This window comes from Sprattus sprattus (genome assembly GCF_963457725.1).
Source record: "Sprattus sprattus genome assembly, chromosome: 5".
Lineage (NCBI taxonomy): Eukaryota > Metazoa > Chordata > Actinopteri > Clupeiformes > Clupeidae > Sprattus > Sprattus sprattus.
In genome coordinates this window covers 16,430,146-16,454,008 of record NC_137924.1, presented here as the reverse complement: position 1 = coordinate 16,454,008, position 23,863 = coordinate 16,430,146, and the positions used below count along the sequence as shown (strand labels likewise).

At 47.4% G+C, this 23,863-nt stretch overlaps 2 protein-coding genes across 18 annotated transcripts in view; one reads left to right on the top strand and one right to left on the bottom strand.

Annotated features, from left to right (window-relative positions):
* On the top strand, positions 1-1,461 carry nyx (nyctalopin; the record flags this gene model as incomplete). The annotated part of the gene is made up of 1 exon (XM_080839689.1): positions 1-1,461. One exon carries the CDS (start codon positions 1-3, stop codon positions 1,459-1,461), a length of 1,461 nt encoding a protein of 486 aa, XP_080695815.1.
* A 3,225-nt stretch (positions 1,462-4,686) lies between these two features.
* Positions 4,687-23,863, bottom strand: part of caska (calcium/calmodulin-dependent serine protein kinase a) — a 190,068-nt gene continuing 170,891 nt past the window's right edge. For 4 of the 17 annotated variants that reach the window (XM_080838950.1, XM_080838953.1, XM_080838951.1 and 1 more), the window contains 12 exons: positions 22,417-22,502; positions 22,012-22,080; positions 20,886-20,954; positions 19,327-19,362; positions 17,478-17,522; positions 16,396-16,592; positions 15,648-15,763; positions 8,805-8,885; positions 8,581-8,661; positions 8,107-8,309; positions 7,654-7,737; positions 4,687-6,531 (listed from right to left, as the gene is read on the bottom strand). In XM_080838950.1, coding sequence (XP_080695076.1) covers positions 6,355-6,531; positions 7,654-7,737; positions 8,107-8,309; positions 8,581-8,661; positions 8,805-8,885; positions 15,648-15,763; positions 16,396-16,592; positions 17,478-17,522; positions 19,327-19,362; positions 20,886-20,954; positions 22,012-22,080; positions 22,417-22,502 — 1,244 coding nt within the window. In that variant the 3' untranslated portion in view covers positions 4,687-6,354. Of the gene's footprint in view, positions 6,532-7,653; positions 7,738-8,106; positions 8,310-8,580; positions 8,662-8,804; positions 8,886-15,647; positions 15,764-16,395; positions 16,593-17,477; positions 17,523-19,326; positions 19,363-20,885; positions 20,955-21,996; positions 22,081-22,416; positions 22,503-23,863 lie in introns of all 17 variants that reach the window. The other 13 variants (XM_080838956.1, XM_080838942.1, XM_080838941.1 and 10 more) reach the window with 6 other exon arrangements.

Below are 23,863 nucleotides of genomic sequence, written 5' to 3'. Positions count from 1 at the left end.
ATGCCCATAGTTCTCCTAATCGGTCAACTCTTCCTCCCTCTCTCCTTAACCCCAACAGTGTCCTTCCTGCTCTGGCCCCACGTGCTGGCCCTGTGGGCGTGCACCCGCTCCTGCCCGCCCCGTTGCACGTGCACGGAGGAGAAGAGCTGCAGCGTCCTCTGTGACCACCGGGCCATGGTCGACCTGCCCAAGGAGTTCCCCTGCGAGGCCTCCGCCATCAACCTGGACAAGAACAGCCTCAAGTTCCTGGCCGAGCGCGCCTTCGGCACGCTGCCCTCGCTGCGCTCCCTCTCGCTGGACCACAACAACATCTCCTTCATCACCCCGGGGGCCTTCAAGGGCCTGCCCAACCTGGTGGACCTCAGGATGGCCAACAACGAGTACATCCGCTACCTGCACACACGCACTTTCACCTCACTGAAGAAGCTGGTGCGGCTGGACCTGTCCAACTGCAACCTCTTCAGCATGCCCGACCGGATCTTCTTGGAGCAGGTGGACCTCCGCGAGCTCTTCTGCTTCCAGAACATGTTCCGGCGCGTTCCGGGGCCCCTCCGGGACATGACGAACCTGACGCATGTTTACCTGGAGCGGAACAGGATCGAAGCAGTGGCCTACAACTCTCTGCTGGGCCTCACCAGCTTGAGGTACCTGAACTTGCAGGAGAACCGCATCAACGTCATCCACGACAACTCTTTCCAGGATCTGCGCAAACTTGAGAACTTTCTCCTGAACGACAACCTGCTGTCTGACCTTCCACAGTACATCTTCAAGGGCATCTCCTCCCTCAAGATGCTCAACCTCGGCGGAAACTTTCTCACCAACGTCTCCAGGACCTGGTTTGGGGATCTGGTGGAGCTGGAAGTGCTGTACTTGGACCGCAACCGGCTGCTGTTCATCGAGGAAGGGGCGTTTGAAAACCTCACCAGCCTCATCACGCTGCACCTCAACAGCAACAACCTCACCACCCTGCCCTTCCCCACCTTCCAGCCCATCTACTTCGTCGCCCACCTGTACCTCTTCCGCAACCCTTGGGAGTGTGACTGCAACCTGGAGTGGCTCAAGGAGTGGATGGAGAACTACAGGCTGGTGAGGGACATCCCCTGCGCCAGCCCGTCCTCCGTGGCCAGCCTGGATCTCAGCGAGGTGGTGTATGCCCGCCTCAATGGCACCTGCGTGGATCCGGTTGAGCTCAACCTGACCACGGCCGCGCCCGACTTCCCCACCACGGAGAACAGGCTCAACAGCCTCATCTCCAAGCTGCTCCAGCAGGAACTGAAGGAGGAGGCCACTAACTCATCCGAGAGCCTCCGCAACGGAACGGATCTGGCCGAGAGCCAGGTGTCGGCCGGAACACGCCTTTTCTGCTCCAGCCAATGGCTACTGCTGTTACTGTTCGCTTGCCTGCACTTCGGCCAACCAGACGCCTCGGTGGTGTTCTCTCAGCATATTAACAGGCTGTGAAAAGTTTTGCAGTGTTTGAGAGAGTGAGGAATCCAGTTTTCTATGGCACTAGGATGAAAGGGTTGGATTCAGAGACTGGGCTGTCAACTTAAATCCTGCTTTCCTGGAAAGACTGTTTTTTTAAGTTGCTACAGTAGGGGAAAGGAAGAATATTCTCATATGACAGGAGTTCTGGACTACTGTGTTTTTTTTTTTGAGAAATGGAAATGAGAAGTGTGGAGTCTTGGCTTCAGAGATGGACAGAATTATGAGACTGATTCATGGCTTCATGTTAAACAAACAAGCTATCGTTTTACTCTACCAGTGCAGATTAAGTGTGAAACAATACAGTGCATACCACTTACAAGTATTATTTTTTGTTAATGGCGAGTGGAAACGGCCATACTAGCCAGAGAACAGCACTTCATTTTGCTCCCAAATCGTCTAATACCGAAATGATGGGATTTGCAGAGTATTAAATTAATGTTGAACACACACACACACACACACACACACACACACACACACACACACACACTAAACGCTTCCACTTGCATAACATTCCATCGTTTACACCAAGGTGAAGATTTATACATGGTAGAAAGCGCTAGCTGCGGCGCAGCATCACTTTAACAGATGGTATGACGCGCTTGCTTTTTGCTAGTATTCATTTGGTGAGTTTTAGATGCTCTAGCTTTTAATGAACGCTTTAATCTCTCGCCCTAGCGCCGGGCTTATCCGCGCGGGCCAAGTAAGCTCCTCCATATCGTACGCAAATGGAATGGGTTTATCTTTGCATTTTTTCTTCTGCTTATGGCATCTTTGCTCGCATTCAGGCACTATTATGTGGCAGTGAGGTAATTCTTCGGGCGCGCAGACATGTATCTTTTCCAAGCGCTCTCCAGACACATGGACCTAAAGAAAACACCCATGTAGTGTTGTGTTTGCTCATCAGGTCTGCGATGGTGTTCTTTGTTCTGTTTTTAAATCAAAAGATTACTTTAACCTGTGGCTCTGCTCAGGTTTATGAGCTGTCGGGAAAAACATTCCAAATTGTGCATTTTCCAACACGTATATGCTAAATCGTATTACGTTGACAATAACAATTTATGTAAAATGATTTGTATAGGCTAACCGGTTAAATTAAAATGCAGAGCAGCATGTATTTGGCATAGCCTATAGTCTGTTTTTGTTTTTAGTTAACCACAGGACAATACGTATAGGCTATACCAAATACATGATGCTATGCAGTTTAAGCAAACGGGCTCATATTTGTTCGTTAGCACTCATTTGCAAGGGATTTGGTCCAACACTTGGAATGTCACTTGTCACACAATGTGTTGTCATCTCACCTGTAAACTTACATTTGTCTTCCCCTGAGCCGTTTTTATTCCGTCTTGGCAACTCTGCGATGTTATTTTGTTTACTAAGCATATGGATGACATTTATTTATGAGATTGATTACGTTTTTTTATGCGGCACAGAGCCTGAACACCAGGTTTGTGGTGTAAAATGACTTAAGTTCTGAACTCTGAGAGATGTAGACTTATTGAATCTGTATACCATCCATCTGAATAAATATAGTCTTTCTTTCTGAGTACATCGGACTCACGCTTGCTCTTAATTATATTTGGTGATTCTTGCTTCTTGATTCTCTACAAAACAGCCAGGCATATTGAGGCGAGAGTTGCATCACACAGTCCTATTTCTTAATTTAAGTAATGGCGTTAATTTTGTTCATTGCCTGGATTAAGTCGCTGCTATGCTGTGCTCCTACTGAGCACTGCAAAATGACGACACTTCTCTTTTGTATGGCCTTGCGTAACGTCTTCACCTAGTGAGAAGAACGCAGACATTTGTGCGTCACTGGGGGGGTGACCGAACAGGTTCGAACTTGGTGTGGCACAGCAATGCTAATGGCCAGGTATTTTAGAAATCCTCCTGTGAAAAAGCCTGAAGTATCCAAACTATGTAAAAGTATTGTGTAGGATCTGGTGATGTCACTTAAAGATCTTATGAAGTCACAAGAGGAGAGGACTAGCAGACACTACTACACTAACTGCAAAGTTGTGAAGTCATCCACCGTTCCTGTTTGTAAATAAGACTCTCTTAAAAAAGATTAAGATTTAACCCCTACCCACAGACAACCTCTCTGTTCCTTGTGTGTTAATAATCCTTTTAAGTATGAATGTGTGGTCTCAGCTCGTGCCTGGATCCTCTGGGACTGCTACCTCAATGCCCATGCTGAGTGGCCCTTAAAAAATATGCCATTTTCCAGAGGTGATGTGATCCCAGATCAGAAAGTAATTCCACTCCTTTGCTAGTATCTTTTAGCCTAACCACGTCTTCCTACTTCTCCCAGCTCAGTTTGCACTTGGATTTCTGTACTCACTGGAATTGAGTCATGTGATTATCATCAAGAGGAATGATTACACCATCAAGAAGTGGTTATACCAGGCTGAGTATCCTGTGTCACCCACCTGGTTTAACTAATCAGTGTTGACACCGAGTCAGCAGATTCTACATGAGCCAACTAAACCAGGAGGTGGAGCGCCATCAGCCAGTTCAGTCATTCAACTAGCACCTTTCTTTTATGGCTCACTCTAGTGCAGGCAGACATTTGTTTAGTGCAACCAAATGCATGATAGGTCTGGGTTTTCATTAGCCTGCCTGAACTCTCACTGCTCTGTGGGCTCAGGCTGTGGAGCTGGGTTGGGGCGATCCTCCAGCCTTTCTCCCTGTCTGACGGCACCTGACGTGACCCCTGTCAGGGTTGGGAGTTTACTGGGCAGCACTGTGCCTAATGATGGTGACAGGGCAAAGACAGACGGAGGAGAGAGTCACCTACACCCACACTTTCAAACACACTTGCTGATTAGTCATACAGGTTGCAGACACAGTCTTGACCGCGCACATTCACCCACCCACCGACACACACACGCGCACACACACACACACACAGTACTGCAGACAGAGTACTTAGGCTCAGACACTTGATCAGGATATGACCTAGCACAGCTGCAGTGGAAAAACAGAGAGAGAGAGCAGAAAAGATAGATGAGAGGAGAGGTAGAAGGGTTTCCATTCAGAATGCCTCTGCCAGCTCCTACTGTGAGCTTCAGCCAAAAGGGCTTTCATACCAGACCCTGAAAAACAAACTAAGCCATCTGAAGAATAATGAAGGACCAGGAGACACAGAAAGACACCATTCAGGTTTTCAACACATAAAAGGAAATATATTTAAAAAACTGTTCATACTGAAGAACTGCTATGTCATCAGCAGAGGAATTTACACAGGGCAGTTTGAAAGTAAACAGTTTGTCATATACATGGTTATTATTCGGATGCACAAACCACTTTTTTATTTTCTTCTGTTTTGCAACTTAATTCACTTTCTCTTTTTTTTTTTTGCAAAACGTTGTGCACCTCTTTTTTTGAAACAATGACACAGAGAATAAAAATCAGCATTATTTTCCTTTGATTTCAACTTAATTAGAACAATAATACTCTCAGACAACAACTGGTTTTCCTCACTGAAATGGCAAATCTGGAATAGAGTTAGCATTATTTTTTAATCCCCCTTATGTACCCTACAATAAATCAAATTGAGACAATTTACAAACACATCTCACTACATGGTTGATAAAAATCATTCGGTTCAGAAAGTCGCCCCGAAATGCATGGGATGTGCATAGGTGTCATTTTCTTGTAATCTTTTTTTTTTTTGAATGATTTTTATTAGTTTTTTCCACCTTTCACTCTTGCTTTAGTGTTTTTTGTTTCTTCTTTTCGTCACTTGTCCGGCTTCCCTTGATTTGAGTGTTTCTTTTTTAAGTCAGACGAATGGAATGTTTTCTGCTCTGACTGACAGCAGATGGACAGCTAACACTGAGAGAGAGGGATAGAGAGAGAGAGAGAGAGAGGGATAGCGAAAGAGAGAGAGAGAGAGAGAGAGAGCGAGATAGTCAGAGAGAGAAAGAGAGTGAGAGAGAGATAGTCAGAGAAAGAGAGAGAGCATGGAAGCTTTTTGCGAATGTTCACATGCAGAAGACCTCATTCAAATCTCTAACACATTTATGTATTCATTTAGAGAGACAGTATCTTGGGGGAGCGCATAACTGCTGCAGAGACACAGTGGGAGCTTGTACCGATGTTGAGTGTGCGAGATTGAGAGAGAGAGAGAAAGAGAGTGTGTGTGTGTTTGTCTGAGTGAGTGTTTGATAGTGCACCATAAGGCAGAAGAGATCATTTAGGAATCGATCACAAACGCAGTGTGCTACGCAAGGCTAAAAATGGAAGGAAGCCTCGAATGGATCAGAAGTAGGGGCTGCAATGGCGTGGGAGACGATGGCGCTGTGGTTCGTCTGTGTGCTTTTCCTCAGGTTTACAGAGTAGTGCTCGAACCAGCCACGTCTGGGTCACAGATGGGCAAAACCTTGATTTGCAAAGTAAAAACAAAAACACTACACTGCACCACTAGCATGATGACTTGCGACATGAACACGGACGGGAGTAGGGGGATTAGATACTGTCTCTTTAAAATAAAAGTCTACAAAATGTTGCCTCCTACCTATAAGGACATGACAATATTTAATTCAATTTTTATGTTTTTTTTCTTTTCTTCCATCTCTTTTTTTAAATACAACACTACGTCTAGGTAGTCTGTACGGGGGCCGAGACTGACTGCAGGTCATGTACATTGAGGTTGTCTGAGCATCAGAGGTACATTTCTCTTTTTCTTTTCTCCAGGGAATGATGAAGATTTGACGAAATGCATTGCAAAGAAGGGGGGACAGAGAGGGGTCACTGGGACTTAGGGATAGATTAGGTCACTGGGGGACATCTGTGTGTATCTGCATCTGTGTGTGTGTGTGTGTGTGCGTGTAGGGGTCTGTGTGTTTGTGTCTATGTGCTCTAGTAGACCCAGGAGACGGGCACCCATTGGGCGGTGGTGGACACCAGGTCGATGGCTTCCTCCAGGTGTCTGATGGTCTCGTCAATCTCATTGTTGATGATGGTCAGGTCGAAGTAGTGCGCGTACGTCTTCTGCAGGATCTCCGACTCCTTCTGCAGCCGCTGCAACGACTCGTCCTATTGGGGGGAGAGAGACGATGGGAATAAGTACTGTGTGTGTGTGTGTGTGTGTGTGTGTGTGTGTGTGTGTGTGTGGGTGGAGAGTAACAGACGGACGGACGGACGGACGGATGGATGGATGGATGGATATGGATAAAAACGGGACAAGTGAACTGAGGTGAAATGGGCCTGCACAGAAATAATACAAGTTGCCTCTCTGACCACACTGGCTATTATATTGCTAAGCATCTTGGGATAATAGAAAGGAGCTAACAAGGGACTAGCAGATATGGGGGATAGCCGTGGAGAAATACATATTCTATTTGATACCTTTATTCTGCTCTATAACTGAGTTATATAACCCCGCTCTTGACTACATGAGCAGCAGTAATCCTACAGAGGACTCAGAGGGAGACTAGGTCAACCACAGGGAGAGGAATCTTGAAGCTAGAACACACACACACACACACACTACAACACACACTAACACATTCACTAATAGGGCTACTAACAAGAACGTAAATACTGTTTTGGGAACCAGACTTCTGGCCCCCTGTAAAAAAAAAGCTCAGACTTTGATCGAGTCTGATCCAGGATCTTTGACTTCCTGTCATACTTACAGGCAGCTTCCTGCACCACCTGGGAAGCTAATGTGCAAACGAGGCGGCGGACAGAAAAACAAAACAACAATGAAAGATGAAGAAAAAATAAAGGAATGAAAAGAAAGGCAGGCCAAACTCAAACATGCAAGCATGCACAAACAAAGTCTGGAAACAGGAGGACCTGGGGTGAGTCTAAATGATATCCTGGGCTGGATCCGACAGTGGTTATGTTCTCCTAGCCAGCAGACAACAGCAGAGTGAGAGCTTTTAACCAACGTGGCATGACTAACAGCATTACAGTAAGGAAAAACAAATCATCAGGAAAGAACACACCCTTCAACTGGGTCAGCTAGCTATTACATTGCAGTAAATGTATAGTTAATCTTAGAAGTTTGATACAGGAAAGAAGAGATCACACAGCGAGCTCAAGAGTACCACAAGGAAGGAAGAGTGAAAGAAAGTAAGCTGTTAGGTCAGGTTAGTGGCAAAGAATTGTGTGTCTGTGTGTATTTGCGTATGTGCGTGCGTCCCTTCTTACCTCATTCATGCCGGGTGTGATGGTTGGGGCAGCGATGAAGACTACATAGGGAGCAAACTCCGCTGTACGTAAGACCTTCAGGGCCTAGACGAGGAGAGAGTCATTATTGTAATGCATTACAAACCTTACACTGAACCGTACCACACACACACGCCGCTTCAGTGTAACATCGACAGCACACCGTTTTCAGACATCTACATTAAAACTTTAACATAGACAGATTGTGATTTGTGGACAGAAGTTCCCATTAATCCTAGTTCACCTGGTATCCAATGGCGCCGCTAATGGATGTATATCAGAACATTGCCATGGTTACTGAGAGGTCACTGAGAGGTGACAGACTGACTTTCAGACCTCCTAGTATGCCTCAGAGAGAAATCAACTCCACAAATGACAGCAATCACAGTGAGTGAACCCTTGAGGTGTGAGCAGGAGGGACTCCTCGTGACTCACCTGGGGCTCCACGTCCAGGATGGCGATGTGGGTCTGCTCATGGATCTTGCGTATCGTCTCCAGACGCGTGCCGTACATGGCGTCCTCGTGACTGCCATACTCCAGGTACTCGTTGTTGGAGATGTCCTGCATCATTTGGTCGTGCGATACAAAGTAGTAGTTCTTACCATTCTCCTCATCCTTCTTTGGAGGTCTGGTTGTGTCTGTTCAGGGTAAGAGAGGAAAATATACATTTAGATAAAAAAAAACACACACCAACACTATGGGAACCTTTTCATGGTCCTTATTTATAACATATACATATATGTATACACATACTATACTATACTATACTTTTTACTATACTATACTTTTTTTTTTTTTTAAAGATGAATGACATGATTTATAATCTGATCTGTAAACAGGTATATAAACACAGAAAGACTGTATGCTACACCAGTTCCTTTGTTGAAGAGTGTGAGTGGAACATCTTACGTGGAATGGGGTAGGCGAATCTGTCAGGGTGTTTGGTGATGAGCGTGTTTTTAATGTGTCGTCGGCCGACGCCGTGGGCTCCTGGGGTCACCATACCAAAGAGAAACAGCACATCAAACATCAAACTTCTCCGACAAAATAATACAGATTTTGTTAAAATTTGTAAACAAAAAAAAACAAGTCAGCATCTATGTCCAAGGTTTTCCTGACGGAGCGTCACCCACCTAACAACACTAGCGTTTTCCTCTTGAAGGCTGGCAGCTTGACCACCTCTTCGTACGTCACGAGGTCTAGTTGATCGAATACTGCAGTGGGAGGAAAGAAATCGATCAGCTGGTGCCACAGACTAATCCCCCTATGTCAGTCCCTCCGTTCAGAACCCCCCCCCCCCCCACACACCATGGAACACAGTGCAAACACCTCGCTGGTTATGCATGACATGATAACTGTGAACTAGGTGGAGAAGGAGATGACTGTGGGTGTGGTCGATGAAAACCCTGGCTTCATGGTTACTGCCCTGTCTTTGTAAAATAGGAGGAAAACCAAATCAAATGTCTGCTTTCTTTGCTCTCTAAGTGAACGTGAGACGGTGTATGGTGTATAGGTCGGGACAGGTGAAGGGTGCTGATGACTGATGGAGCCTCACAGATTAACTGCAGGCCCAGGGAACGCTGGCCTTCTGAGAGAAATCTATGCAGTATTCTGGAGCTGGCATTGGAGCTACGTGCATGAATGGTCACCATCAGCGCTGGCTAGAGTTGCCCTTGACAACAATGCTACGGTGTGGGGAGCAGCACCACAGCAACGCTGGTCTATTTGTTTGTTGACGTTTTCCAGACTTTGCAAAATGTGCTTCGTAATGCTGGGCCAACTGAGTCGACCTGCGCACAAGACTGACTGATTAATATGCAATGCCGGCTTTAGTTTTGCTTTAGTGCAAATGAATACCCAGCCACAGAATACCTGACAAGAGGGCATCTTAATGACCTATCCAGGTGGCTGGGCTGACTAGTAGAGGGCCAAAATGACAGCAGTTGCTGTGACCTATAAACCCTGATGCTTTTATTTGATATGTTCTCTGGAGCAGGGACAGGGGGGGGAGGACGAGGAGGAGGAGGAGGGGGAGAGGGAGAGGGAGAGGGAGAGGGAGAGGAGTGTTCAGTGCGGTGTGGTCGACCTGTGGCTACCCTCTGGTTATGTAACGCTAGCCGGCTGAGCTGACAGAGCAGAGAGGTTGTGTGCCCTGTCTCTGCAGTCAGGTGACATTACAGCCACACTCACTTGCAGCAGGGAGGGTTTCATCCACCTCTGTGCACACACACACACACACACACACACACACACACACACACACACACACACACACACACACACACAACAGGTATTAGTCTCAAATACACACATGACAATCACAACTTTAATCTCTCTTCCTCTGTTCTCAATCACACACACATGCACCAACCCAGGCATGCACACACACACACACACACACACACACACGCACACAAACACTCACTCGTTCTCTCTCTTTCCCTCTGTGATAAACACACACACATAAACAAGCATGCATAAACTAGCAGGTGTCCAGTGCTTTGTAAAGAGCACAGACAACAGGGACATGTCTCACAACCTTAGTCTCTCCCTCGTTTTCTCTAACACACACACACACACACACACACACACACACACTCTCTGGCGGTGAGCAGCACCATGGGGAGTGTGTGCTGCTGTGTGGACCTGAGTCTGCTCTGCTCTGTTCTTTGTCAGCCTGTGTCCAGCTCAGTGAAAGAACAACACTTCCTGACAACACACTGACACCAGCCCCAGCACTGAACACATGACACGACCCGGCACAGAACACAGGTGGACCCACAGATGAGAGCGGGGGAGTAAGGAGGGGGGGGGCGGGGGTCGGGGGATAGGGAACTCATGGCTCTGGACAGAGGAGTGCAAGCCAGGGGGGACATATGACAGAGCAGTAAGGAGGAGCACTAGATTTTTACGACAGACTTATGAGGAAGAAAATAAAGATGACAAATGACAAATAAATATATAGAGAGAGAACGAGTGAAAGTGAAAGCAAGATGGGAGGAAAAAACAGACAGAAATGCAGAAGAAAAAGCAGGTCTACACTGTCCGACACACACTGCATTCTCTGTGTGTGTGTGTGTGTGTGGTGTGTGTGTGTGTGTGTATGTGTGTGTGTGTGTGTGTACAGGACATGTGAGGGAACCGTACTGTACTGTACATGTGGCGTGTCCCAAGAGGTGTGTGTGTGTGTGTGTGTGTGTGTGTGTGTGTGTGTGTGTGTGGTGCTGACTGAGCACTTGATGTGAGTGGGGCGCTGGCTTGGGTGTGAAATGTGAGCCTGAGATCAGTGTGACTACGGCGTGTAACTCAACCCACAGCAGACGTGCAGAAACTAACACTGGCTCTCATTGTCTGTCTGTCTGTCTGTCTGTGCCCTGTGCGACATGTACCTCCTTTAAAAGACAAATCCTGAGTATGTATCATGGTGTGAGAGATGCTTTGATGGACCATAAAGAAAATGCGTGTGTGTAACTTAAACCCTTCGGCCACGCTTCTATTTCCAAACACGACATTCAGGAGCATTAGGAAAGGATGGTCTGCTGTCTAAAGATATGTCTTTAAAAACGCAATGCAGAACTAATGAATGATGACAACTGAAAAGCTAATCTCTATCACACAAAAACACACAAAAACACACACACCCCCACACACACTGAAACAGGCCCTCAGGGCCCATTTCAGTTTCATTTTGTTTTACGTTGTGATTCAACCACAACCAAAACAAAACCAGGGAGACATGAACGAGTAAATAAACAAAAACATAAATAAATAAACACATAAAAGCATAAATAAATCCAATAAAACCCATTAACATAAAACAACACACTGGGTGGGTTATCATTAGTTGCACATTAGAGATTAAAGAGGAGAAGCAGAGAGCCAAAGTTGCGTTGGCGCTGTTGCTCTGTGTTACTTACATGCAGAGAGGCCGTTAGGAGGGAGACAGCATGAAAAATGGACAGGGGGGGGGGGGGGGGAGGAGGATCATTGACATGTTGGTCAGTAACAATACATCAGTTCAACACAGAGAGAAAACACTTCAGCACACAGTCAGTCACAACAACATACCAACAAACAACCAAACCAAGCACTGAAGCAAAGCTGCAAAGACATTGTTAGAACAAATGAAAGAAAGGAAAGAAAAGAAATACATAAGACATAAAAAACACTCTTTCTCAACGACAGATTGACACTGTTGGGATTGTTCCATTAACTACGGGAGTTCTGTTCTTTCATTGTTTTGGTTAGTGTAGATCATTACGACTAGGTAGGGGCTAAGACCCACGACTGTGACACATAATACGAAAACTAAAAGCACTTATTTAATGTATGGACCTGAGTCAAATCAAACTGGTCTTTTTCACGAACCATCCACATTGATCCACACATCTTGCCTTCGGTCATGTCTGAGAGGTGCAGCATGCTTTAGAAAATACACAAAAGTCCTGTACAATATCGTTGATGAAAATTCACCTAAGGTCGATGGAGCATGGGAAATGTAGTTGGACTGAAGGCTGTCGCTGATATAAAAGAAAACTGAGCCATTCTAGCTCTCAGGGTAATGTTTCAGGGTGTAACGCTTCAAAGCCAGCGCTAACTTAGAAAGGATCGAGGAGATTCAACTCTGATCTATAACTTCACCGTGCCATCAGTCCATTGGCCAGGTATGGTCAGATTGTGAGATTAGATAAGAAGTAGTGACTGTGTTGTTGACAGGGACATAAGCATCTCTATCAGTATACTGTACACTTGCCTTCAGAATATGACTGAGAAATAGGTGACTAGCCCAAGCCAGGGTAGACGTGCACTCACAGACACAGTAGGAAGAGAGCCCTGCTCCAGCCACACTGGGCCTAAGCTCTGCTGGAGGTCTCTGAGCCTGGGCCTCAAGTAAGGAGGCTTCCCAGAGAGAAAGAGACTCCAGCAGGCGGTCGGCCTCTAGAGCCACCCCCCCCCCCTCCCTCCCCTGAGCTCACGCAGGCCTTAGTGCACCCCGCCAGGCCACAGATGTGCTGGTCCTTAATTTGGCTCCAAAAATCTCCACTGCAGATGTAGTGGACATGTGCTAACATCTTTTGGCGATTAAATTACAAAAGAGGGAATTTTCCCCGGTATTATCGCAAAACAACAAAAGAAACAGTGCTGTTTTCTCCCTCCCTCCTCCCTTTCTCCCATTTTGTCCCAACCATTCCCTTTTTACTCTCTCTCTCTCTCTCTCTCTCGCCCACCCCCCTTCTCTCTTCCCTCTCTCCTCTAATCAGATACAGCAATGTGGGCCACAGGGCTCGGCTCAGGCCGGATTACTGCTGATCTGCACTGTACTGCACTGCACTGCACAGCCTGCTTGGCAGAGGGGCAGACCTTGTCACAGATTAATTGCCCTTCCTTGTGTGTGTGTGTGTGTGTGTGTGTGTGTGTGTGTGTGTGTGTGTGTGTGTGTGTGTAAGCACTTGTTCGTGTGCATGCATAGCTCTGTGTAGTGTGTGTGTGTGTATATGTGTGTGTCGGTATGTGTATATGTCTGTCTGCCTGCCTGCCCTGTGTGTGCAGGGCACAGAACAGGCACTGGAAGTTGCCCGGTCATCACAGGCAGTCACAGACATATCTAGGTGGAGTGAGACCTGACCCCACAGCTGAATCACACCAACATCAGATATATCAAATGAATATGACATTGGCTGCAGAACTGGGCAAGTGGATGCCATCAGGGTGTGCTTGTTATAAATGTGATTATAATTCAACTGGCTCAGTTTTATTTAACCTACTTCTGGAGCTGCAGTTACGTCATCACTAATTAAATACCATCAAAGACTAAATGACACAGATCCATTGTTAAGGCTTATGGATCAATTTCCTAGGAACATGAAATCACGATTCACAAAATGGCCGAATGCCTGTGACTGCCTGCAACCTTGACTGCCTGCAACCTCTTGCTTCCTCCTCGCTCAATATTGACTACTTCAAAGTGATACATGGCCTGGAGAGCTTTAACACTCGTCAGGCAGCCACACTTTGACAGTAGCCTAACCCTCTATGTCTCTCACAGGTATTTCATAAAGAGCTCAGCCAAACCACCATAGACATGGCCCACTTCAAACCACAGACAAAAAACGCCCTTGGCATAACACCTGCCAGTGTGCCCGAAATGAATGGCATTTGAGAGTGCCTGCCTGTTGTGAGCGAGTGGGGACCAGTGTTAAAGGTTACAGCAAGTGAGACAGCTGGAGGGGTAATTTAGAGCTGGGGGGATTTAGAGGGGTGTGCACGTGGGCCTGGTGGTCTGGCATTAATCGCTGCGACACACTTCCTGATCCATGCAGGAAACCCAGCTCTCAGTGGCAGCCCGGTGTGGTGCAGCGCGGCAAGGGCTCAGATGTCGCTGCATTGCACCTCACCAGTCCTTGCCACCGAGCAAAAAACCCACCCTGCTCTGCTCGTGTTTCAGGCTCCTGTGCTTCTGCCGTGGTGAGGGGCGATAGATGCACACGTGCATGTGGATAGGTTGTGTGGTGGAGGGTAAAAGATCATGTGTGCATGTGGATAGGTTGTCTGGTGGAGGGCATTAGATCATGTGTGCATGTGGATGGGTTGTGTGGTGGAGGGCAGTAGATCGTATGTGCATGTGGACGGGTTGTGCATACGCACATGTGAACCTGCTATGCGCAAATGTTTGTGGGGAGGCTGGTGCTCATTGCTATTGGCTGCAACAGGCTATTTTTAAAACAGCTACTGGTGACAATGAGGCCCTTTGTCATCAACATCTCTCTGGTGTCTTTGTGGACACGGATGTGTGGCAATGGTGGTCAGAGCCCCCAACCCCCCCCCCCCCCCCCCCCACCACCACCACCTATATGATGAACACAGGACCCAGGTCTACTGGCTATTTGTGGAAATGCTGCAGTTAAGTCCCTGTGTCATATGAGACCCAGACTACAGGGCTCTGTTACCTGGCCTCCCCCACCCCCTCTCCTCCCTCCTGCTAAACCATGGCCTCCCAGCTATGCTTACCCTCAGCTGTTGGCTATTGTGTAGCATTTGTACCATTAGCATACTTAGCATTCAGGGAGAGCCTCCACCTGCTAACTGCTAATTAGCGCAGAGTTAGGGAGCTCTGAGAGTTGGGTGTCAGCAGTGGCGCTAAAAGGGCAGAGCCAAGAACATCTTGTCAATGATGTGTAAATGATATTTACACGTCTGCCACCGCCACCAGACTTTCCCTAGATTCCCTGGAGGTGTGTCAGCGGTGGGTAATAATAATCGCATATCACTTCACTGTGCAGTCTAAGAAAAAAGATACCATCAGGAACTCTAAGAGCTGAAGAGCCCCAGCTTAAGCATGCTCTGATGATACATTCTTTAGATACCAGCTACTCCCAACTCCTTTGTTATGAGGAGACCTTTAAAAGGCCTTGGACACATTCTGGCCGTAAACCTGTAAATCAGCTTTTTACCTTCTGTCTAGTAGTACTTCAGCATTGTGTGCCATATTGCAGCAATAGTGTCCACTATTTCTTTGAGTATGGTAGCGGGCCCAAGTTGAGGTTAAGAGTGTATTGAGTTTGCTAGCGGGCCCAAATTGAGGTTCAGAGTGTCGTGAGTATGCTAGTGGGCCCAAGTTGAGGTTCAGAGTGTATTGAGTATGCTAGCGGGGGCGTTGGCCCCTTGCCTCTTTGCACTCGTTAGCCTGCAGGTCCTTCCGATGTGTGAAATCTGCCTGCGGAGTGTGAGTGTGTGTGTGTGTGTGTGTGTGTGTGTGTGTGTGTGTGTGTGTGTGAGAGAGTGAGAGAGAGAGAGCACTAGCTGAGGCCATGACCCGCTCCTGGCCTCAGCTGACTCCACATACCCGGCGCGCTAACCGCTAACCGCTAACCGCGACCTCCAGCTGGTCCAGCTGGACGAAGTGACGGGGACGGGAGGTAGGGAGAGCGGGGAGGACGGGGTTGAGGAGCACCTGGGACTGTGGGCTGGCGTCTTACCTGCGTTGTGCTTTGCTAAGTACTTGTCCTTGTACTGCTTCTTCTTCTTGCCAAACCAGGTACAGCTGGCCTGCTGCTCCTGCTTGGTCTTCTCCATGGCTATGCAAGCCACTCGCCTGTGAGACACGGTCATGGAAAAGGACAAGGGAGATAAGAAACAAAAGCTATGAGTCAAGCTCTTCCATTTTGTGGCGAATACATTAGCCCAGTATAACCCTAAGCATGAATAACGGACATTCATAGTTCACTGGTTATTGTACCATTCGCTGGAGACACACACTGAACTAAGCAGACGGTCTTGAAAACTTCAGCGAGAGAATAATAGGCATGATAATTCGTTTTTGCTTAGCTGACTGTAATAACATCATCTCCAGTGACCCCACTCTTAGACCACTGAATGTCAAACACTCTCCATGGTCTCCCTTTTACTGCAGATAAAATACCTATCACCAGAACGCTGCCAGGACATACAAGCATCTGGAAGTCCAATTCCAGAACTAGGTTCTAATCTTTGTTCATTTTGTCCATTTGCCGTGTTTCAAAAAGGGTGCATCTATTTGGTATACTGCTATTTTGTATACATTTGAGGTCTGCTTATGAAGTGGGCTTGCTCTTTTTGTTCCCAAAACAAGTAGAACAAGAAGTGGATCCCTCTGGTCATTTGGGGACAAGCCCAACCTCTCCAACACCCCTGAGCTTCAGCCTGGCCCCTGGTTGATGCCGGCCCTCTCTGTGTTTGCCAACTCACCACTCCTGCAGTTCGGGCGAGGGGATGAGGCCGGCCGTGCTGTTTTTGGTGTTCTCCAGGCGGCCTTGCCACCAGTTGTGGTCGTCCTTGCTTATGATCTGGATGATGTCGCCCACGCGGAAGCGGATCCCGGCTTCCTTGCAGGGGATGAGCTCATCCTTGGATGGGTCGTACTCAAACTGCGCCCGCACGTAGATCTGGGGGGAGAGCATGGCTGGTTAACGACCGGGGGGTGCTCAAGTCACAGTAAAGGCAGAAGGAAGACAGAGACCACAGAATCAGAGAGCAGGACAGAAGAGAGAGAGAGAGAGAGAGAGAGAGAGAGAGAGTGACAGGAGAAAATTGAGAGGAATAATAATAAAATAAAAGTAGTAAACAGACTAAAAACACGAGGCTCCCTTGAATAAAGCAGATAATCTACTTTATTGATTAATTGATGACACAGTTGATGACCAAGCATGCTTGGCAAAAGGAGCAGATACAGAGTGTGTGTGTGTGTATGTGTGTGTAATAGAGTTTGTCTGTGTGTGACAGTGAGGAGGAGAGACAGTGACAGTGTGAGGCATGAGGTTGCAAGACTGTTGGCAGACGGACGTGTGGTACATGAAGCTAAATCGAGACACGCCGCAGTGGGATCCAACACACACACACAGACACACAGACACACACCGTGTAAAACTGCAGCGTGTGGGGTGTCCTGCAGTACCCTTGCCATGTTAGAGAGAGAGTGTGTGTGTGTGTGTGTGTGTTGCCAGTGTTAGGGGGCAAGAGTGGTCTGTGGCTCGAGGGAGCGATAAAATCGTAGTCAGCTTCTAAAGCGTTGGCTAGGAACACAGCTCGGCCCTTAATGGTGGCCCAGGGCCTGTTCAGAGGGTGGGGGGTACGGGGCAGACCTGATGGAGGCGCTGCTAAGCAACCATGCCTTACAGAACCTTCCTTGGCATGTATGTTTTTTTTGCATGGGGGAGAAACAGATGTGATTAACAGAAGACAGTGTCACGGGGGGGAAACCAGGGATCAGTTTCATCATCAACATCATCTCTCGTGGGAGCGCAGTTTCCGCGCTGTGTTAGCAGCCTTACCTTGACGGACATTTTATTTTCCTTGATTGCAGGGGGTCTGTCGATCTAGGATTTGAAAGCAGCATAACATCATGCAGTAAAAGTGTACGGGTTCTGGCTTTGCATGGGGCACAGGGGTGGGGAACCACAGTGGCAGTGAATGGCGGTGGATGGTGAGAGAGACACTACGAAGCGCTACTTCTACGGTGACGGCCAGAGATGCGCAGGGGTAACTGGGCTGAACAGACAAACACGATGATGGATGCCGGTGTCAAACACGTAAGAGTGTGTGTCGAAGCCGGATCTCTGTTGGGATGTGGTCTCGGTGCGCGGCTATGTCTTTGTTATGCCATGGTTTGCCTTTGCGGTGATGTAATGGCAAGCAGGGACTGGACTGAAGCCAAGTGGGACAGAAGTGGGCAATATCGCCCTCTGCTGGTAACTCGCCAAACCAGATTTAATCTTCCAGTTGCATAGTAGTCCTAAAGCATGCCTGCTAGAAAATGGAGACTACTGTTATGTGTCCCTAAAGGAATGCTCTTTGCATGTGAAGAAGGAAGCTACGGTTATTAACTGGCAGAGATGCCTCTATAGCACTTGATGCTGAAAGGCAGGTTAACTAAAAAAAAGCTAAAACATAACATGGATGACTACAGCTAGAACACCAGGTCATGTACAAAGAGCATTCCTTCAGAAATGGATGGCATCTAATGGTAGTACTAAATACTAAATCACCCAAACAATGTGATTCACACACACTGTATTGACAGGTGTGTGAGGAGAAGAGTAGTTCCTTGACTTGTTTTTTTTGGGGGGGGGGCAGGGGGGTACATGTCATGATCTGTGCCATTGCCCCTCTCCTGCTCCTCGAACTCCCACCCCCCTCATCCCCACTGCCGTGCTAAACGAGACGTTTTTGCGTTAAACTTCTTTCGAGCCGTTTCTCTGGCTGATGCCAAGTGCACATATTTCTTCTGACACACGACGGGGACGTGTTAGGGGTGAAGCATGAGATCAAAGTGGGGGCCACACAGCACTCTGGACCCCACACTGGGGAAGGGGAGGGAGGGGGGAAGGTGTGTGGGGGGGGGGTGGACGGGATCAAGGAATAGTTGCAGATAAACTATTATTGGGTGCTTTTGTGGCTCTTGTTCCATTCCTTAGCAAAGCTGGAGATGGCATTGAGGACAGAGTGGCACCTATCTGATTGTATCAGAGGACGACTAAAACGAGCCCAATACAGCGTGGCAGAAACCCACTGGTTTGTTGATGACAAACCGAACATCGCAGGTTGATTTATTGACGGTGCAGTAAAGGACCTGAGGGGGTTTTGACTTGAGATGCAGATAGGTGTGGTTTGGATGGGAAAAGTCTGTGCAGCGTCTGGTGCGCCACCTGTCCTCAGAGCTCATCAACAGCATTCTTAATGAAGGGAAATCAGTTAGGAGTTAACTGATGTTAAGAGTTAGTAGATGGAAGGAGTTAAATAGACTCCACATGTTCTTGATTGCACACACACTGACGCACACACACACACACACACAAATAAATACACTTAATACAACCTCTCTCTCTCACTCACACACACACACACACATATATATACATATACATATACACACACACACACACACACACATTGATATGTATTTATATAGACACACACACGTACAAATGGAGACATACAAATATTAACTACCTGAAATTGGCAAAAACTATAAATTCTCTCTCTCTCACACACACAGGAAACCCCACACATACACACGAGTGCTGAATGGTTGAGATATATGCGGCTACATAGCGCTCTATGAAGTTAAAGGAGGGGAGGAGGGGGTGGGGGGGGTAATGTGAGAATGAGGCTGTTATTCACCTGGCGTCCTTTGGCCTGGATGGTTGCCGGCAGGTCCTGCAAAAGTAAAGGCCAGTAGTGTGAGAGACATTAACTCCCCGGGACAAGGGAGGGGAGGGGGGCTGGGAGGGGTAGGCAGGGGGTTAATGCTAAGGGCACACAACCAACACAACGACATACACGACACACACCCAGAACAGGAGAACACCAAAACTAGAAAAAGAAAGCAGAAATGAACATAGACTTTTTCAAAAAAGAGAAATAATAATTCACTAAAATCGCTGAACAGAAAAACACCTGGCAGGGGGGGGAGGGAGGGGGTATGAGTGGTTGAGAGAGTGTCGTAACACTGAGCAGTGTTAAGATGAAAGAGCTGTTGGAGTGATGGTTGAGGTTGAGTCTCAGTGTTAAAAAAAAAGAAAAATGAGCAGCAGGAAGGAGGCAGAGAGCAAGCAGAGGCACCTGCCAGCCATTGTTACTAGCACCACAGCACACCAACACTCAGAAGCCAGGGGGCCACGGTTTCTCTCGCCCCACGTAGAGGGGCCCCCAAGAGGCGGGGAGGGTGGGGGGTCTCTGGAGGTACCAGACTCCTGGGTGACATCAGCGCAGGACCTCCCCTCATGCACAGTGGCTTTGGACTGGAAGGTGCAAATGGTGCTATACAGCTTCATCACTGATCAGGCATGCTGCACACAAGGCAAGCTGTGGCACAGGGTGCGTGTGTTAGAGTGTTTCTGTGCGTGTGTGCGCAAGCAAGCGAGTGTGTGTGTGTGTGTGTGTGTGTGTGTGTGTGTGTGTGTGTGTGTGTGTGTGTGTGTGTGTGTAGGTGTAGGCTTATCGGCGTCAGTTAAGCAAGATGTTGTTCACTATTGTGTAAAACTGCAAGAGCTAAGCCTTAAAAAAAGAAAGTATATGAATTTCCTGCTTGGGTCTGAAAGAGAGATAGGAAGCGAAAGATGGATAATAGAGATATCAAAGATAACCAAGGAACGAAAGAACGAAGAAAAGAAAGTACAAATGCGCAAAGAAAAGTGTGTGTACACACCTGCACACACCGTGGTTACACAAGGACCACAGCAGAACTGAGCACACCAATTTGAAAACGGAGATAGCGGAAACTAGGCTACGGTCAAACATCTGCCTCGACCGGCACGGATGACAAGAGTGGTTTGATGGTGGGGAGGGGGGGAGAGTTCAAATGACTTACAAACACTAACTCATAGACTGAAAAGCTCCGGCGCAAAAACCAAACAAGAAAAACAACAACAAGAAAAACAAACAAGATATCTAACAACAGGAAAAACACTGAATCATCAAACTAGTAAAGCTATCCGCGGATAACAATAAGAATTATGAGAGGCAACATCATTGGGAGTGTGTGCGAGGAAGGGGGAGGGGAGGGTTTCAATCAAAACATAACAGGTCATCACGGACAACATTGGTAGAGAGAGTGTGTGTGTGTGTGTGTGTGTGTGTGTGTGTGTGTGTGTGTGTGTGTGTGTGTGTGTGTGAGTGTGTGTAAGGTGGTTTGGGTTGGGGGTGGGGGCGTAACAGGTGTTCAGGGAGAGAGACCTTACCAAGATAGAACTGTTTACGCTGGCGTGGCCATTGGCTGGGGACTGTCGGGAGGTGGAGGGGGACTCTCTCTGAAATAAGACACACAGGTCAGCGACACACAGCATCCAGAGCACAGGAAAGAGGACAGCCCGCTACGGCAGCACAGGAGGGACATGAGACGTCAGTCAGACTGGGCGGGAGCAGTGCGGCCCGGGTTGGGGGGGACGGGGGCGTCTGGGTCGTCATAGTGAAGGGAGGACGGGTAGACGAGTACGCCTCCAAATACAGTGGCATCTGCTGTGATAACTCACACTTCCGTCTGTCTGTCTGTCTGACACTCTCTCTCATTGTTCTCTGACACTATGCCTTGGACAGGGTATGTGGAGGGCACACAGTCCTTCTCTCCTGTTGCAGTTCTCTAAGCCACCATAGAGAGGCGCTGCAGACTAGAGCTGACGGCTGATCCCATCTGATATAAACGGCACAGGATCAGGGATAAGATTTCCCTCAGGAAGTATAGAAACAGATTTCCGCTGTTAACTAGCATCCTCTCGAGCAAACAGAATCATCCCCGAAGTTTGCGTTCATGTCGTTATATTCTGTTTTTCGAAATGGTGGCCGGAGTTTCTAGAGCAGGTCTGGGTTCTGTGTCGGTTCTGTGGGGAGCGGGTAGGGGGGTTGGGTTACTGCGGTTCCGGTATCTTGGTTGTGAAATTGGTGTGCAGCACCACAGCCAAAAACCCCAGCAGGACATAGCATCTCCGGAGGAAGCGTTTACACACAGCCACCAAACAGGGCAGTTAGTCACACACACACATTCACACACTCTCACACACCTGTACACGCATGCACACACACATACACAGCGCTTCGCACAGAACAAATCTCACGCCATCACATCATGGTGTCATCCAAACAGCAGCAGAGCACAGGACCAGAACACATTTGTGTGGATGTTTGGATATGAAGGGATGTGTGTGTGTGCAAGTGTGTATGGAAGTGCTGATCTATCTGTCTGTCGGCGGGTGTGTTTGTAAGTATGTATGAATGTGTGTGTGTGTGTGTGTGTGTGTGTGTGTGTGTGTGTGTGTGAAAGTGTGAATGTGAGTGTGTGTGTCAGACAACACATACTTGAAAGTCTTTTACCTCGCAAGACGAGGACTGTGTGCGGTAGCTTGGCACGATCTTAAAGGTGATGCTCCCCCTCATCTCTTTCTGTTGGCATAGAAACACAGCAATGACACAAACACAGAGAGAGAGAGAGAGAGAGAGAGAGAGAGAGAGAGAGACGCAGGGAGAGGAAAGGAGAGGGAAGGAGAGGGGAAGGGAGGGGAGGAGAGGAGAGGGGAGGAGAGGTGATGGGAAGGGAGTGGAGGAGAGGGGATGAGAGGGGATGAAAGGAGAGGGGAAGAGAGGGGAGGAGAGGAGAGGGGAGGAGAGGAGATGGGAAGGGAGGGGAGGAGAGGGGAAGAGAGGGGATGAGAGGAGAGGGGAGGAGAGAAGAGGAGAGGAGAGGGGAGGCGAGGGTGGGGCAGCAGGGGAGAGACTCACCAGCATCTTCTGAAGCTGCTCAACTGTCTGGTTGGCCACGCTGATTCCGTTGATTTCCCGGATCTCATCTCCGACGTGCAACGTTCCTGCATTACAAGGGAAGGTTCCAGATCGCAGAGGTCAGGAAAAAGACACATCTCCACTTCTACTAGCAACAACACCAGATAGCCTACAACTACTATTACTCGACTACTACTTCCACCATTATAACTACTCATATCACATTCCCTACAACTACTATTACTCGACTACTACTTCCACCATTATAACTACTCATATCACATTCCCTACAACTACTATTAGATTAGATTAGATTCAACTTTATTGTCATTGTACAGAGTACAGGTACTGAGACAACGAAATGCAGTTTAGCATCTAACCGACGTGCAAAGAGCATAAAAAGTGCAGAGTATGTGCAAATGTAAAGTGGAATAATTGAATAAATAAGATATATACAGTAAGAATTAGGTATGAAAAATGAACAGAATTGGGACTAGCAGCAATTGAGGTAGGAAGTGTAGATAGATGTGAAATATATAAAGTGCAGGTGTAAGTATTAGTGGTGGTAATAAGTAAAAAGAAGTGAATGAGGTATTAGTAATATAATGATTAGTAAGTGGTGTAAGTACGGTTAGTACAGTAAAACAGTAAAAAAGTATTCTAAGTACAGGTAATACAGTTAAGGGTTGTGTAAACAGTAAAGTGTAAAAAGACATTCTTGTGCAAATGTTCAACTATTACTCAACTGCAACTGCCACCATTATAACTACTCATATAACATAGCCTACAACTACTATTACTCAACTAAAAATACTACTGCCACCATTATAACTACTCATATAACATAGCCTACAACTACTATTACTCAACTACTACTTCCACCATTATAACTACTCATATCACATTCCCTACAACTACTATTACTCAACTGCAACTGCCACCATTATAACTACTCATATAACATAGCCTACAACTACTGTTACTCAACTAAAAATACTACTGCCACCATTATAACTACTCCAAACATTTGACCCAGAAAGGGTTAGGGCAAGTCTCCATGTGAAACTGCTCATGGTGAATAAGGTTTGGGGTGACTGAGGTCAGTGACTGGCATGACACTGGGAGGATGGCTAGTGTGTATTTAGTTGTAGTGCTTTCCTTAGAAATGCGATTGTGGCTGATAGTCAGTTCCTGTTTCCTCGTATATATGAGTTCAGGTTACACCTATTTTAAAGAGAAAAACCCTCCACATTTAGCTGCATTTTCTGGTGTGTGGGGCTTGTATACAGAGAAAGTCTGACCGAAACCTCTATGTGTGTGTGTGTGTGTGTGTGCTGCCTGCCCGATGCCTAAGACCGGAGCTGTGAGTGACGAGAGGTGGCCCCTGTGACATCACCCATCTGCGCTCTTGACACGGAGCTGGCTCAGTTCACAGTTATGTGTCGAG